The 18442-nt window shown below is 43.2% G+C and overlaps 1 protein-coding gene across 8 annotated transcripts in view; it reads left to right on the top strand.

The window, feature by feature from the left end:
- Window positions 1–18442, top strand: part of LOC137225116 (kalirin) — a 460124-nt gene that overhangs the window by 239538 nt on the left and 202144 nt on the right. For all 8 annotated transcript variants that reach the window (XM_067738655.1, XM_067738652.1, XM_067738654.1 and 5 more), the window contains exon 6: window positions 6043–6165. In XM_067738655.1, the coding sequence (XP_067594756.1) occupies window positions 6043–6165 (123 nt within the window). The remainder of the gene's footprint in view (window positions 1–6042; window positions 6166–18442) is intronic.

Genomic DNA, 18442 nt, shown 5'->3' with positions numbered 1-18442 from the left:
ATAGTGAAAGGGTTGGGGAGTGGCAGAGAGGATGGGGAAGGGGGAGTTTGGAAGCAAGACAGGAGCGGGTGAGATCCCTGGTTAGGCTACACAGGGAGGGCAGGAGGGGACAGTGCCCTCAGGCATGACCCTGAGAGAGTGTACGGGGCTCTGAGTCCTGTGTGGGCAAAGGCACCACAGGGCCCTGAGTGTGTGTCAGGGTGGGGGCAGTGGGAGGGTGCATGGGTATCCCTGGTCTGTGCAGTGCCCTGCGGTGGCACTGGGAGTGCATGTCCGGGAGGGATGGGCTGTGGATGTTTGCGTACGAGCTGCAGATGGGATTTCCATGAGCCCATGGTGATTTTGCAAAATGAGCACAGTGCAGTTTTAAATCCACACCTTTCGTCTGTTTTGTGCTCTAAAACAAAACATTAGGGAACTATGTGCAATAGAATATGCTCACTATGTAGATTTAAAAATCTACCTGGTATATAGCACTTACCGAAGCATGAAACTATTGTCTTATTTGAATCTCACTATTATGCTAAGGTTGAAATAGTATAAATTTTTATCCCCATTTCAAGGTAAGGAAACTGAGATTTAGACCATTAACCTAACTTGTCAAAGTTTATAAAGCAGATCTGCACTAGAACCCAAGTCTCCTGATTTGAAGCCTCTGTTCTTTGCACTGTAACACACATAACATTTTATTTTGGAGTTGACTGCACAGCAAGTTTTCAGATGTAGCAAGGTTCTCTGGCAAGGAGGTTGTTAGTATTCTTTAGGGCACAGGCATTTATGGATGGGTCGCTGCAGTGTCCAAGCAGGGTAACAGGGGACAACAGGTGATACTGGAATGTGCATATTTAGGAAAGAAAATCCATTGGTTGTCTTCTGTCCTCTCAATCAAGTCACCAAACCTGAAAATGAGCAAATTAAAACCAGTGTAATCTAAATTACAGACAGTATAAAACACTAACACTAGGTGGTAAGGTAGTTTGAAAGTTAAAACTCTAAATCAGATGCTGTTGCTAAATTTGGCAAATGAAGGAAAATAAGACCAAGATCCTTATTTAATATCCTTGCTCTATGAAATAGTTTATGCTTTATTAAAAACAGAACAATAATAACCTTTTAGCTATCCCCATATTTAAAAGGAGAAAAGGTTTCTGTTTATTTTCCTAATTTGCATTTAAATAGATTCATTTATCATTTATTATATATTAAGAACTAGATTTGTATATTTTCACTGAGTTTAAGCCAGCATAAAAACATTACTTTGCAAAACGTGGAAAAAAAAAAAACCCAAGTAGCTTACATGTAACATCTATCTTCTTAATGAGACAAAACTATGTTGGTTTCCAAACAAAGAGATAAAATTTCATTATTTAGACATGAACTTTCCTCCTGGAGGAATTTTGTTGTTTTATTACATTTTGTTGAACCTACCATTTGTATCTTCTCAAAAAAAAAAAAAAAAAAAGACAGTTCAAAATGTTTGAAACCACTGTGGAGACATTTTCTTTAGTTTTGGGGGTTTTTTTTTCTTTAGATTTTTGTTCCAGTGTCTAGTTCAGGTGTCTTCCAGAAAGCCCAATTCAAATAGATCAAATCATAAAATGTCCTAGTTTAGAAAGGGTCAGCTTGTCTGGAGATTAGCAACCCCAGAGCCTGTGACCAACTCCCTCATGCATTTCTTTCATTCACTAAGTATTTATTGAGAGAAGTGGAGCTATTTAAATTAGCCATCCCCAGGCACTGAGAGGGCAGGTGGGAGGCAGAGACGAGGGGGCCGGGTACTGGCCACTGAATGGCCGCATGTGAGAGGCAGCATCCTCCCACCGCTGGAGCCCCACAGTGCCCTGGTGGCTGCCTTTTGGGGGGCAACTGCTCTGTGGAGCCTGGGCAGAGGAGTTCCTACAGTCACATGCAGGAGGCAGGGCAGTGTCCCAAGAGCCTGGATCAACAGACACTCAGTGAATGTGCCTTGGGTGGCATGAATGAAGCCCACTGGGGGGGCTTCACTTTTCTGAATCTGTTTTCCATCCGTAAAGTGGGCCTGCTGGAGGCAGTGAGATGATGCTTGCGAATGGACATTTTGAACCCTAAAGCACTGGACGGATAGATGTCCAGGCTGAGACTAAGCAGCTGCATTTCTCTGGCTATTAAGAACAATGCCAGTTTTCTTACAGTCATTCTTTGTATTCAAAAGTTAGAAATGTTAAGCTGTAGCAATGAATAAGCATTCTGACCCAGGAGACTCAATAAAACTAATTTTTATTTTGAATGGAAAAAAATACACTCCGTAAGTTTCCAAATTGAGCCGATTGTAAACCAGGATGCTTACCTCCATTCTGGGCACTGCTTATCCCTTGGAAATGAAGAGAAGCCCAGAAAAGAAGAGACTTGCCCACAGTCTCATGGGTAATTAGTGACAGAGCCAGGCCCAGAACCAGCCTAGTCCTTAGCCCACTTAACTGCACACGCACATGGGTGCTTACATGCGTGTGCGCACACACACGTTCTCTCTCTGCAGCCAGCTGCAGTGAATGCAGCAGAAATGCTGGTGACCCTTGCAGGCAACCAGGCTCACAAAAGTGAGTATTATATACAATTAGGCAGCAGATTCAGGCCCAGAGAAGACTTGAGACTGTCCCTAGGAAACAGCCATGTTGGAGAGACCGTGGTTCCTGATATCACATCGACTGTCTGGTCCCTAGGTGCCTGAGATGAGTGTCACCTCCTTGGAGCACTGCCTCTAGCCTCCGGCATAGCTGAACTTTCCCAGAATGCGCAGCCCCCAGAGACAGCTCGTGTGCTCCAGTATGGAAGGCAGATGGGGCGCAGTGGCCTGGGTGCAGACCTCATTGTGTGAGAAGCCCATTCAATGAGGCGTGCGGTTCCTCCAGCACTCTTCGCTCTCGCCTGCCTTTTAACTCACTGTTGTTATTGCTTTTCTTCTTAACTGGCCCGTGTTCGGCTCTCCTTGCTCTGTAGTCCGGCAGGGACCTGGCGCCAGGCAATCTAATCATTCTGGTGCTAGCACATAACTCTCTGTTTATTAGCATATCTAAATACTCATTTAACAGAAAATACAGGGAAGGTCACTTCTAGGCCACTGGGATAGACAAGAAAGTATGAGTGAGCACTTTTCATCCTAAGTGCCAAGGACTTCAGGCATTTCAGATTTTCATTAATTTTATTGATTCTTTGGTCAACAAGGAAAAGAGATGAGGGATTATTTTTAAATGGAGTTGAGAGGCAGAATTTAAAAGAACAAAAATTACACAGTGAAGTTCCTTTAGACTCCTGGGGCACTTGTCTTCTTCCCCTCTTGTCCTTAATAGTAATTTTAAAAAGCGCTGACCGTGTGCCTGCGGTGTGGGGTTGGCTGTGGCTGGTGGACCCGGGGTGGCGCTCGCCACCGATCCTGCCCAGCCTCCGCAGGCACCCCCAGCCTGGAGCATCTGCTGACACTTGAAAGTGAAGGATGATACTTTTGCCCTTTATCTGTGTAGGTAGCCGGAAGTGATCTGGGTAATTCAAAAGGGAGAATCATCTCCAGATTCAATCCCATTTTATGCCCATTTGCCTTGGGAAGGTGATGTGCTTGTACTTAACCATGGGTTGTCATAGCCTTGGTGTCCCTCTCCTGACCTCCAGACAAAACTCTAACTGCCCACAGGACACCTCCACCTGAAGGTCTCCTAAGCCTCGCAAACTCAGCATCTGAAACGGAACCTGCGGTCTCTCCTCCCCTACCCCAGCTTCTTGCCCTCCTCTTGAGGTGGTACCTTGGGGGCACCTTCTCTTACAAGGATCCAGGGCGCCATGCCAGATACCTGGCTGTCTTCCCTCTCTCTTTCTCACCCTCCCTCCCCAAACAGTTGGGAGTCCTCAGTCCCTTCCTAGCGACTCTCGCTCTGTCCACTTCACAGACTCCACTGTCACTCCCCACATCCGGGTTTCCAGGTTCTCACTCTTGCTCCCCAGGATTACAGCCTCCTAACCATTCTTACTGCTCCATCTCTCCCCGCCAGTCCACATCCCATGCTGCTCTCAAAGCTCACATCACATTTCACTGCTCAGCTTACAACCCTCCACTGACATCTTGCTGCCCGCAGTATATGGTCCAGGTTTCCTAAAGCCTGTGTCCAGGGCTCTCCATGGTCCCTTCTACCTCCCCAGCCACATCTTCTCCTCACAACAGGTCCAGAAGCACAGAAGTGGTGCTTTCAGAGCCCTCTACACACTGGGCTGCCCCACGGTTCTGCCCCTTTGATCTTCCCTTTGCCTGGAGCCCACATCTCACTCTTTCACCTGGCTAATTCCTACCTGAGTCAGGGTCAAGTCAGGTGTCACCTCCTTTGGGAAGCCTTCTCTGCTCTTCCCTCTCTTCACACCATCAAGAGAGGCTGTTACCTTGATATACCACACTGACCTTTATCTTGATAGATTTCTTTGTTGAGTTGTGATTTTAATCACGTCATATGCCAAGTTGTGCTAACACTGTATCTGAGTCCATGTTTGCTTTCCACACTGGCTTTTAAGCCACTTAAACTCAAGAACCACATATTAATCATTTTTGCCTTGTATAGTGCCTGGCGTGTAATGAGTGTCCGATAAATGCTGGTTAAACGTAACTGAAAAAGTAAATTCGCTTTTCCGTTTAAAGGGGAAAAATGGAATGAGGCTGTGACTCTGCCTTCCAGGAAAGCTGGCGTGATCTTTGCAGCTTCTCAGCCTACACCTGTGCTCCGTCCTTCCCTGCTCTACTCTGCAACTGAGCTGCAGCCTTTAGCTCATACCAAGCTATGGACCATGGGTTCCAAGCATAGCGATCCTCTTCTCCAGAGGTTTAACACGTTTCCTGGCTATATCACTTGACTACTCTGGGCAGAGACTTACAGAAAATCCAAATTAAACCAGTTTGAATAATAAAGAGGATTTCTTGGCTCAGGTACTAAGCAAGTCCAGACACAGTGTGGAGATCAGGCAAGGCTTGATCAGGGCTCTGCTTGTTTCCTGCCATTGTTTTGGCTACACTCTTTCTCTGCCCATTGGCTTCACCCTCAAGCTGCCAGCAGAATGGATACAGCAATTTGAGGTGCAGGGTCACAATGACAGTATCAGAGGAAGAGAAGTCATATCTAAACAACTACAGTTCTGTTTTCCCAGGAGCTTCCAGCAAACTGCCCTTTGTGTTTTATTGTACTGAAATGGATAACATTCCCGTTTCTAAGACAGTCCCATGGGTCAGGAAATGTCATACACTGATTGGCTTAGATCTGGTGTCCTGAGAAGGGGTAACCCTTAGAGTGACCAGGCTTTCCCTTGGAATTGAGGTTCTGGTTAGCTCCCCTAAAAGTGAGTGGGCCACCTGTGGGAGAGGTGGAAACCTAAATGAAAACCAGGTACAGAGCCATGGAGAGGAAAATGGCTCAATGCCCACTGTGCTAGGCAGTATTCACTCTACCCTTAAAATCCTCCTCTGCTGGTTCCTCATGGGTCATAGCAGAAACCCGGTGAGGCTGTGGAGTCACAAGAAAAGGTGACTGCATTCAGAGTCAGTTCAACAACGTGTGGTCGGGCAGTGTAAGTGGGATGGGGCATGTTAGGATGCCCTGTGGCTTCCAACAAGTGTCTCTCTCTACTGCTGGGGCAGTAGGGAGTGGATTAAACCTCCCACTTGTCTCCACTTCACCTGTCCCTAAAGCACGCATTGAGGGGGGGCGTGGCTTTTGACGATTTCTAAAAGCTTTTAAAAGGGGAAATAACTAGGGAAAGTGAGCAGCTTCCTCCCCGTTCTCCTTGGTCCTCTTACTCATTTTCTCTCTTCCCCTAGGCTCTGTAGGGAGACATGGAGGCTGGTGGCAGGGCCTTCTGCTAAGGAGGAGGGCTCTCCTGGGAAGCCAGGGTGTGGGCCACCCCCGACCCTGAGCAGGATGACTGGTCCTCACTGGGCCCCAGCAGGAAGGCTGCTTTTCTCCCAGTAGCTCTGAAAGTTCCTTGCTGTTGGACCCATACCCCCATGATGACTGTGCGCCTTCTTTCCCCCTCTAGATGTTCGACTGGATAAGCCACAACAAGGAGTTATTCCTCCAGAGCCACACAGAGATTGGAGTCAGCTACCAGCACGCCCTGGACCTCCAGACGCAGCACAATCACTTCGCCATGAACTCCATGGTGAGTGCAGGGTCTCTTCTCGGGGGCAGGAGAATAACGAGGGGGACGGGGCTGCGGTGGAGGGGGCAGAAACAGACTTCCAAGCTGAGGAGGAGTGAGCAACTCTGAACACGCGGCCCCTCGTAGCATTCCATTTGCCAAGACAGGGACGAGCGCAGGACACGTGGTGAGCCGGCTGTTCCCGCAGCAGATTATGGCCTCATTTCTGCCTCCGGACCCTGCTTTACAGGGTGAAAGGAACGTGCTAGGGTTGTAGAAGCCATCAGCCCAGTGCAGGACTAGAAAGGAGAGTGCCCAGTTCCACTCCTCTGACTAAACCCACTGGCATGTGTGAGCCACTAAGCTGGGATGAGAGGCACCTCAGGCTGTGGCGCGTTGGAAACGGTTGAGTGAACTGGGCTGCTTAGACTAGAGAAGAGGAGCCTTGCGGGACACAGTTGCTGCCTTCAGTTATGTGGAGGGCTGCCTTGGAGAGAAGAGGGTGGAATTGTTTTGTGTTGGTCTAGGAGGCAGAACAGTCCAGGGGACGGCAGTTGGAGGGGGAGGCAGCGCATGACTCAGGAGGTGGGATGTACTGGAAGTTAGTGAGCTCCCCGGGATGGGGAGACTTCAAGCAGACGCTGAATTCAGAGAGGGATGTTTGCTAGCTGTGTGGCCATAGGAAATTTACCTGTCTGTGCTTCCATTTCTTCATCTGTAAAATGGAAATAATAATAGCCACCTTATAGGGCTGCCGTGAGGATTCAATGAGTTAATTGTAAGGTGGCTGGAGATGTGCCTGGTACATAGTCCATTATCAGTAAATATTGGTATTATGATAATGATGATGCTGGTGATACAGGAATCTAGTCCAGATGACTCCTGTGATTCCTCGTAAAACTAACACTTTGGGATAGTAATTTTTCCATGTGGTCTCCCCAAGACTTTGAAATCTTGTCTGCCCCTTGAACCCATTGTATCTGAAATGTCTGCAGCCTAAGTATGTCTCGACATCTCTCTCTCTCCCCTCTGCCAGCTCTTCCTGCTTGTACTACTGGTCCAAAAGAATAGCTCCACCATTCCCCGTATATCTGAACTCCAGAGACACCATATCATTTCATCTGGTGATGCTGGGAGAGGGGCAGGTGTTAGAAAAACATAAACACAGAGGATCACAGAGGCCAGAAAAGAAGATAATTTCATTTTCTATGGAGTTGTTTTAACAGTGTTATACACTGGACTGTGTTATACACAGAAATAATTCTGGCCTCAAGTTTTCAGTGTCTAGTTAGGGAGATAACTCAGACAGTCATGGTACAGCTTGATATGTGCGGTGATAGAGATGCTGAGTGACGTAAGAACCGTACAATCTCAGTGGTTTAAAGTAATAGAGGTTCATTTCTTGTTCCTACCACATGCCCATCACTGGCTGATGGGGGCTGTGCTCATCGCACTCACTCGATGAGACTCCCAGACTGAGGGAGCAGCCACTGTCTCAGATGCAGCCAGTGCCTCAGCAGACAAAGCAAGCAGCCAAGCGCACGCTAGCTCTGAAACCTTCCACCTAGAAGTGACGCATTTCACTACCCAGCACAGTCACACGGCCACATCTAACATTGCGGGTGGAGGTATATGGTCCTACCTCCACATGTTGGGCAGGAGAGAGTGGGTGTTTGTGAATAGCCCTAATGAGTAGCACAGGGAGCCATTGCAGGATGTAAGGTAGAGGTGAGCAGCGTGAGATTTGAATGGGAAGGGACCTCTGGCTGCGGAATAGAAGGTTGTGGGACCAGGCAGGGAAAAGATCAAGATTGACTGTGTTACCAATTTGGGCCACAGCAGTCTTGTCTTCATCTAAACGTAAAGACTAGTCCAACTAGTCTTCTATAATTATGTCTCATCCCAGGCTCGCTTTAGTCACAGAGGAGCAAACCGATTGATCACAGGTGATTAAGAACAGGAACTCAGATCTAGTCAGGTTTGATTATCTGTGTGCCTTGTGGATTTCCCCTGGTGAATTTTACAAATTCTGTGCCGGAATCTTCATGTCACCCAACTGCCTGGCCCTAAGGCAGACAAACTCATTTTAATAAGAAGCAAAGACAAACATGATTAGGGAGGTAAGTCTACCATCAAGCCCTTCAAAACAATGAACTACAAAGTTAAACAGAAAGAACCTTTGAATTATCTGCACCACTGCTCTTCTCTGTTAATATGGGTAACTGAGAGTTAATAACACATCAAAAACCTTGCCTCTGACAAATTTACTTCTGAAGTCTCCATTTTCAGGACAAAAAAAATAAAAACGAGGGAGGAAATTTACTGAAGGGAAGCATCTTCTGGAGCTGGGAGGGAGGAAGAGGAGGTTTAATGCACAACAGCCAGTTAGCATGTTCCAGCCCATCTCTAGTCTCCCTTTGCGGTGCCTGTTTAGCCTGATTAGGCTGGCTCTCCTCTCTGGCTGCAGGGCAGGGGAAGGGAAATCCCAGGGTTGTTTGATCAAATTGGCTGAACTGGTGCGTTATAAACGCGGCACGTGCTTTTGTTAACTGGGAGGTTTACAGGTTGCTTATTAAAAGGGACTTTCCCTAAGACGGATGTCAGCAACCCAAGGAGGTGAATAGAGGGAATTACAGACTCCTTTTCTCTGGCCTGAGTGATGGATGTTGCTGCCAAGAAACAGATGAATTTAAGCAGCTACTGCTGGAGCCCAGTGACTGTAGGAATGATCAGTTACTCAGGGGAAGTGAGAATGTGGATTGTTTTGTAAGTTCACTGAGGCATTTCCTTTTCGGTTCTTGGAAAAGAACCTATACATATGCCCACACATCTGTCCATGTAAAGGTACATGCTTTAGGTACTTTGTTTCAGGCTACTTTCAGGTACTTTGTTTCAGGCTACAGGTGAGTTCTTTGCTACTGAATCCTGTTTTATCAGTGAAATAGACCAGTGATCCCTTACCTTTCGGGGAGGTCACAGACCCCTTTGAAATCTAATGAAAGTTGTGGGTCTTCTTTCCAGAGAAATGTATGTGGACAACTTTTTTTTAGGCATTTTCAGGGGATTCAAGGGAATCCTAAAGCCTATCGATCACCCTCCCCAATATAAGATCCCAAGAACCTCATGACTTCTTTCTTCATTCATTCCACAAATAATTAAGGATTAGACATTGTGCTGGATGTTGGGCATATAGTGGTGAACAAAATGGTCTGTCCTCGGAGGTTCCAGTGGAGAGACAGGTGATATTATATAATCTCATAAGTAAATATATAAATACAAATCAGTAAGTCTTATGTTGGAAGAGTAAGTGCTGCTATGATGGAGGATAACAAAAGGGGCTCCATTTAAATGAGGGGAGGTCAGGTATATTTTTCAATTAATAATCAGTACTGACTTAATGCTTATTGTTCATTCATTGATAGTAATTAATGGTCTGTGAATTAACTGTATAAAGTACCCGTTCTTCTTTATAATTTAAAGAACCTCTAGGTATACTGTTTGGTAAATGAAGATGATCTAGTTATAATTCATCTGTTTTTTAAGTTTAGTTTTCATGTCTAGTTTTATATACCAGTTAAAGACCCGACCCCAGCTGAGGTGGCCATTACTGAGAAATAATTGCATATCATTAAATCGTGGAAGCAAAATCAGAAATTTCCTAAATTTTGTCTGTCAATTGGTACCAATAAAAGCTATCAATTATTAACATGTGGATAGTGTGGGAGTATAATGCCCCACTGAGTATGGTACACGAGCAACTCTGAAAGAAAAAGGTTAAAATTGGTTGATCTTTGGCTTTTTGTTATAACATGTTTTTTTGCAGTTTCCACTGGGGAATCCTATTCTTTTGATCTTTAATAATAATAATAATAACCCACCTACTAAATCCAGTAGGAAGATATTCTCTGGCTTCTTATAGTGCCTCGTAAAGCCAGGTTTCCTGAGCTCTCTGGGGCCCTCCTTTTTCTTAATTTCGCCTTCTGTTGTGAAAGGCTTTCTCACAAATTCTCCTTCCCCTGAATGTGGCCTCCTCCTCTGATGGGAGTGTGGGCAGATGGAATTAGGATCGGGTTGTACTGTAACATGCAACAGAACAATCAGGTAGCCATCTATGCTCCAGTTCCTCGTGAAAAAGACACTCACAGGAGTACATACAAACAACACAGTCTTATTTACAATTTTAATTAGCCGGTTCTTTGGGGAAAATAAATTGCTAATGGTTTCTGTCTAGAGTTTTAAAATATGAAATGATACTCATTTTCTATTGTTACGACTGTGAGGACTCACATTAGTGATAACCACGTGCAGCTGGACAGTAGGAAGCCTTTCTGCTGCCGCATGTTGATAGCTGCTTTAATCCTATTAATTTGCTCACCAGAGGCACATACTGCCACTTGATGGTGTGCAAATCAGACCAATTGCAGCAAAGCCTGTGGTGCTCTCTTTGTTTTGAGGGGAAGTTAGAAATGGTAGCACCAAGGAAAAATCAGATCTGGTGCAGGAGAGGTAAAGATTCTGAGCAGGTTTCCTGACCCCAATTTGAGAAGCCTTGCTCTGGGGTCCTCTGTCATCTCTGATTCTCAGCAGCCCCAAACCATGATTGCACAAGTAATTCCCTACCCCCAAACAGACAGCACTTCCTATGATGAAGTGACCCCACTTCCATCGCCCACACTCCCATCAGAGCAGGAGGCCACACTCAGGGGAAGGAGAATTTGTGAGAAAGCCTTTCACAACAGAAGGCAGAATTTAGAAAAAGGAGGGCCCCAGAGAACTCAGGTTTTGGGGAACACACGCGTGCACACACACACACACACACACACACACACAGGCACACACATGATTGTGATGTTTAATAGCCAGGATTTGACCCTGTCATAGCCACAGAGTCTCTTAGTACACATAAAACCTGTTGAAAAAGAGATGAGTCTTAGCTTGTATGCATTAGTCTTTTCAGTACAATTTTTTTTTCAAAGAATCTTGTAGTAGACTTGCTAACAGTGTAGATTTCTTTTTGGCTTCCACCCCAGTCCTAGAAAATTATAATCTCTGGGGGATGAGGCCCCCAAACCTCCATTTTTTAACAAGTTTCATGGGTGATTTATGTACATATTAAAGTTAGAGAACTGTTGTTCTGTGGAGATGTCTATGTATTTATAAAATAGTAACACCCTAAAATAAAGCATTACAGGTTCTGAAAGAGAGTCCACTTCTAGTATGACAGCATGAGGCACTATCCAACCTACTCTCCAGTGAAACTGGTGGACATTATTTTAAAAGAACCATTTAAAGTCTCTAGAAATGGTCCTAAGTGCACACAGCAAATGAAACATTTATTCAAGAAAATTTACTAAAACTTGGTAAGAACAGCGAATCTCTGGTATTTGAACCAGGACCCTCTTTCCTCCCACCTCCCAGCTCAACGAAATGGAAACGCTACTCCAGACTAGTGCAACCAAGAACACAAGGTCTCCTTTGCCCCCAGCTCCCAATTGAAGGACTGTCTTCCCAGATAGGACATTTTCTATCCTGGTCCAAGCTACCTGTTGCTGAATTTAAGTTCTAGGTGAGTGTGGCCAAGAGGTGGGGACTCCTTCTTCTGCCTTGCCCCCACTCATGGAGCAGAGGCTATACATGGGCACAATACTGCTGAGAAATAGTGTTGTCTGGGAATAGAAACAAACTATGAAACAGAGAGCCCCAAATCTTTTCCCAAAGCAACTGCATTTATTTGCAATAGAGAGTAGAGAAGTTCAAGCCAATAGCACTCTCAGAAATGCCCTTAGGGAAGTTATGGTGAGAGGCAACTGGGAGAAGATTTCTAGAGTCACTGGAGATATAGGGTAAATAGTAGGCAGGCTGGTTTGCCAGAGAGAAAGAGACTTCCTGGGGCCAGAACAAATCTTAAGTAGTGACCTCAGGAACTGTCCCTTCAAAGGAGCTTGGATTTGATTGGATAGATCTGTGAAGCAGATCTATATTTATACCCCAGGACATTGTTGAAAGCAATAGAGTAATGAGCTGGAAATGAGTGGAATTTAACAGCTGGGTGTGGTCAGGGAAAGAGAAAGTTAAAGAGAGGACTGCGAAGACCAGTGTCATCCCAGGGTGACTGTGGGCATACCCAAGGCTGCATCCCCTGAGGAGCAACATCAGGGGTTTCCCACTAAAATAATCCAGCCAGTCAGTAAACAAATAAGCAGGCAAATAACAATAACAAGCCCCAGAAGTGTGGGAATCAGTACCCAGAGATGCTACGATGTATTATCTAAGTGTCCAGGTTCCAACAAGCAATTATGAGCTATGAAAAGAAACAGAAATGTATGACGGGGTAGGGGGGAACAAATGGATAAAAAGCACACACAGGAAAAAGCAAGAAACAGAAAATGCCTGTGAGAGTGACCAGATATCAGATTTAACAAAGATTTCTAAGTAGCCATTATAAATATGTTTGTTTTTTAAAAAACAAAAACTGAAGGAAACTATAATTGAAGAAGTGAAAGTAGGTATGATTCTCTCACCAAACAGAGAATATCAATAAAGAGATAGAAATTATTTTGAAAAGTACCAAAAGGAAGTTCTGGAGTTGGAAAATACAATCACTGAAATGAAAAATTCACTAAAGGAGGTCAACAATAAGTGAATTGGAAGAAGAACCTTGAAGATAGAGCAATAGAAATTATGCAATCTGAAGAACAGAGAGAAAAAAGAATGAGGAAATATGAACAGAGCCTCAGAAAAATGCAGGACATCATCAAATGTACCATCATATGCATAATGGGAGTACTAGAACGAGAGAAGAGAGAAAGGAACATTTTTTTTAAATTATAGCTGAAATCTTCCCAAATATTGAGAAACAATCTACATAGCCAGGAGGCTCAAGGAACTCCAAGTAGGATAAAGGAAAGAGATCCACAAACAAATTCATCATAGTGAAAATACTGAAACCTAAAGACAGGGAGAAAATCCTGAAAGCAGCAAGAGAAAAAGAAGTTGTCACAGGGGAATCCCAATAAGAATAATAACTGATTTCTCATCAGAAACAATGGAGCCCAGAAGGAAGTAGAATAACATATTCAAAGTGCTTAACGGAAAAAAACTGTCAACCAAGAATCCCATATTCAGCAAAGCTATCTTTCAGAAATGAAAGTGAAATAAATATATTTCCACGTAATCAAATACTGAGGAAATTTGTTGCTAGCAGACACACCTTATGAGAAACAATAAAGGAAGTTCTTTATGATGAAAATGAGTGACCCCAGACTCTCTCTTTTGAATCTGTACGAAAAAGACAGAGAGCACTGGGAAAGGTAATTTTATAACTATAAAAGACAGCATAGGGCTTCCCTGGTGGCACAGTGGTTGAGAGTCCGCCTGCCGATGCAGGGGACACGGGTTCATGCCCCAGTCTGGGAGGATCCCTCATGCCATGCAGCGGCTGGCCCCGTGAGCCATGGCCGCTGAGCCTGCACGTCTGGATCCTGTGCTCCGCAACGGGAGAGGCCACAACAGTGAGAGGTCTGCGTACCACAAAAAAAAAAAAAAAGACAGCATAAGTGCAAATTTCTTCTTCTTTCTTCTCGTCACTGATTTAAAAATCCATTGTATAAAATAATATGTATACATTGTACTACTGAGCTTATAACATATAGAAATGTAACATATTTTCCAGTGACAGCACAAAGGAGATAAGAGTAATGCTGTATAGGGCTAAGGAAGTTACTCCAGATGGTAACCTGAATGCACAGGAATAGAAGAAAACATCCAGAAATGATAAATAAGGAGGTGAATATAACAAGAGCTATAAACTTAAATTTACTCTGCTTTCTTCTCTCACCTTCTTCAAAAGACATAAATTTATAAAAAGTGATACAATCTAATGCTGGGTTTATAACATTTATAAATGTAATATGTATAATAACGTCACAAAAAGAGGGGAAGGTGCTCACTCCCTCTTGGAAGAGCACCAGAATCACAACTAACTGCTGAACAGTCATCAACAGGAAGACACTGGAACTCACTGAAAAAGATACCCCACATCGACAGACAAAGGAGAAGCCACAATGAGACGGTAGGAGGGGTGCAATCACAATAAAATCAAATCCCATAACTGCTGGGTAGGTGACTCACAAACTAGAGAACAATGTTACCACAGAAGTCCACCCACTGGAGTGAAGGTTCTGAGTCCCACTTCAGACTTCCCAACCTGGGGGTCCAGCAACAGGACGAGGAATTCCTAGAGAATCAGACTTTGAAGGCTAGTGGGATTTGATTGCAGGACTTTGACAGGACTGGGGGAAACAGAGACTCCAGTCTTGGAGGGCACACACAAATTAGTGTGCGCATCAGGACCCAGGGGAAGGAACAGTGACCCTGTAGGAGACTGAACCAGACCTACCTGCTACTGTTGGAGGGTCTCCTGAAGAGGCGGGGAGTGGCTTTGTTTCACTGTGAGGACAAGGACACTAGCAGCAGAAGTTCTGGGAAGTACTCCTTAGCATGAGCCTTCCCAGAGTCCACCATTAGCCCCACCAAACAACCCGGTAGGCTCCAGTGTTGCGTCGCCTCAGGCCAAACAACCAACAGGGAGGGAACCCAGCCCCACCCATCAGCAGACAAGAGAATTAAAGTTTTACTGAGCTCTGTCCACCAGAGCAACAACCAGCTCTACCCACCACCAGTCCCTCCCATCAGGAAACTTGCACAAACCTCTTAGATAGCCTCATCCACCAGAGGGCAGACAGCAGAGGCAAGAAAAACTACAATCCTGCAGCCTGTGGGGAAAAAAAAACCCACATTCACAGAAAGATAGACAAGATGAAAAGGCAGAGGGCTATGTACCAGATGAAGGAACAAGATAAAACCCCAGAAAAACAACCAAATGAAGTGGAGATAGGCAACCTTCCAGAAAAAGAATTCAGAATAATAATAGTGAAGATGATCCAGGACCTCAGAAAAAGAATGGAGGCAAAGATCAAGAAGATGCAAGAAATGTTTAACAAAGACCTAGAAGAATTAAAGAACAAACAGAGATGAACAATGTAATAACTAAAATGAAAACTGCACTAGAAGGAGTCAATAGCAGAATAACTGAGGCAGAAGAACGGATAAGTGACCTGGAAGACAGAATGGTGGAATTCACTGCTGCAGAACAAAATAAAGAAAAAAGAGTGAAAAGAAATGAGGACAGCCTAAGAGACCTCTGGGACAACATTAAACACAACAACATTTGCATTATAGGGGTCCCAGAAGGAGAAGAGAGAGAGAAAGGACCCGAGAAAATATTTGAAGAGATTATAGTCAACAACTTCCCTAACATGGGAAAGGAAATAGCCACCCAAGTCCAGGAAGCACAGTGAGTCCCATACAGGATAAACCCAAGGAGAAACACACCAAGACACATAGTAATCAAATTGGCAAAAATTAAAGACAAAGAAAAATTATTGAAAACAGCAAGGGAAAAACAACAAATAACATACAAGGGAACTCCCATAAGGTTAACAGCTGATTTCTCAGCAGAAACTCTACAAGCCAGAAGGGAGTGGCATGATATACTTAAAGTGATGAAAGGGAAGAACCTACAGCCAAGATTATTCTACCTGGCAAGGATCTCATTCAGATTCAATGGAGAAATCAAAAGCTTTACAGACAAGCAAAAGCTAAGAGAATTCAGCACCACCAAACCAGCTCTACAACAAATGCTAAAGGAACTTCTCTAAGTGTGAAACACAAGAGAAGAAAAGGACCTACAAAAACAAACCCAAAACAATTAAGAAAATGGTCACAGGAACATACATATCGATAATTACCTTACACATGAATGGATTAAATGCTCCAACCAAAAGACACAGGCTCACTGAATGGATACAAAAACAAGACCCATATATATGCTGTCTACAAGAGACCCACTTCAGACCTAGGGACACATACAGACTGAAAGTGAGGGGATGGAAAAAGATATTCCATGCCAATGGAAATCAAAAGAAAGCTGGAGTAGCTATACTCATATCAGATAAAATAGACTTTAAAATAAAGAATGTTACAAGAGAGAAGGAAGGACATTACATAATGATCAAGGGATCAATGCAAGAAGAAGATATAACAATTATAAATATATGTGCACCCAACATAGGAGCACCTCAAAACATGAGGCAACTGCTAACAGCTATAAAAGAGGAAATCGAAAGTAACACAATAATAGTGGAGGACTTTAACACCTCACTTACACCAATGGACAGATCATCCAAACAGAAAATAAATAAGGAAACAGAAGCTTTAAATGATGCAATAGACCAGATAGATTTAATTGATATGTATAGAACATTCCATCCAAAGAGAGCAGATTACACTTTCTTCTCAAGTGCACACGGAACATTCTCCAGGATCCATCACATCTTGGGTGACAAATCAAGCCTCAGTAAATTTAAGAAAACTGAAATCATATCAAGCATCTTTTCTGACCACAAGGCTATGGATTAGAAATGAGTTACAGGGGAAAAAAACGTAAAAAACACAAACACATGGAGGCTAAACAGTATGTTACTAAATAACCAAGAGATCACTGAAGAAATCAAAGAGGAAATCAAAAAATACCTGGAGACAAATGACAATGAAAACATGATGATCCAAAACCTATGGGATGTAGCAAAAGCAGTTCTAAAGGGAAGTTTATAGCTATATAAGCCTACCTCAAGAAACAAGAAAAATCTCAAGTAAACAATCTAACCTTACACCTAAAGGAACTAGAGAAAGAAGAACAAACAAACCCCAAAGTTAGCAGAAGGAAAGAAATCATAAAGATCAGAGCAGAAATAAATGAAATAGAAACAAAGAAAACAATAGCAAAGATCAATAAAACTAAAAGCTGATGCTTTGAGAAGATGAACAAAATTGATCAACCATTAGCCAGGCTCATCAAGAAAAAGAGGGAGAGGACTCAAATCAATAAAATTAGAAATGAAAAAGGGGGAGTTACAACGGACACCGCAGAAATACAAAGCATCCTAAGAGACTACTACAAGCAACTCTATGCCAATAAAATGGACAACCTGGAAGAAATGGACAAATTCTTAGAAAGGTATAACCTTCCAAGACTGAACCAGGAAGAAATAGAAAATATGAGCAGACCAATCACAAGTAATGAAATTGAAACTGTGATTAAAAATCTTCCAACAAACAAAAGTCCAGGACCAGATGGCTTCACAGGTGAATTCTATCAAACATTTAGAGAAGAGCTAACACCCATCCTTCTCAAATTCTTCCCAAAAAATTGCAGGGGAAGGAACACTCCCAAACTCATTCTATGAGGCCACCATCACCGTGTTACCAGAACCAGACAAAGATACTACAAAAAAAGCTTACAGACCAATATCACTGATGAATATAGATGCAAAAATGCTCAACAAAATACTAGCAAACAGAATCCAACAACACATTAAAAGGATCATACACCATGATCAAGTGGGATTTATCCCAGGAATGCAAGGATTCTTCAATATATGCAAGTCAATCAATATGATAAACCATATTAACAAATTGAAGAATAAAAACCATATGATCATCTCAACAGATGCAGAAAAAGCTTTTGACAAAATTCAACACCCATTTATGATAGACACTCTCCAGAAAGTGGGCATAGAGGGAACTTACCTCAACATAATAAAGGCCATATACGACAAACGCACAGCAAACATCATTCTCAATGGTGAAAAACTGAAAGCATTTCCTCTAAAATCAGGAACGAGACAAGGATGTCCATTCTCACCACTATTATTCAACATAGTTTTGGAAGTCCTAGCCACGGCAATCAGAGAAGAAAAAGAAATAAAAGAAATACAAATTGGAAAAAAAGAAGTCAAACTGTCCCTGTTTGCAGATGACATGATACTATACATAGAGAATCCTAAAGATGCCACCAGAAAACTACTAGAGCTAATCAATGAATTTGGTAAAGTAGCAGGATACAAAATTAATGCACAGAAATCTCTTGCATTCCTATACAATAATGATGAAAAATCTGAAAGAGAAATTATGTAAACACTCCCATTTACCACTGCAACAAAAAGAATAAAATACCTAGGAATAAACCTACCTAGGGAGACAAAAGACCTGTATGCAGAAAAGTATAAGACACTGATGAAAGAAATTAAAGATGATACCAACAGATGGAGAGATATACCATGTTCTTGGATTGGAAGAATCAATATTGTTAAAATGACTCTACTACCCAAAGCAATCTACAGATTCAATGCAATCCCTATCAAATTACCAATGGCATTTTTTATGGAACTAGAACACA

Source organism: Pseudorca crassidens, chromosome 5, assembly GCF_039906515.1.
Source record: "Pseudorca crassidens isolate mPseCra1 chromosome 5, mPseCra1.hap1, whole genome shotgun sequence".
In the NCBI taxonomy this organism is placed as follows: Eukaryota; Metazoa; Chordata; class Mammalia; order Artiodactyla; family Delphinidae; genus Pseudorca; species Pseudorca crassidens.
The sequence above is the reverse complement of the archived record's forward strand: the minus strand, read 5'-3'. Positions and strand labels throughout refer to the sequence as shown.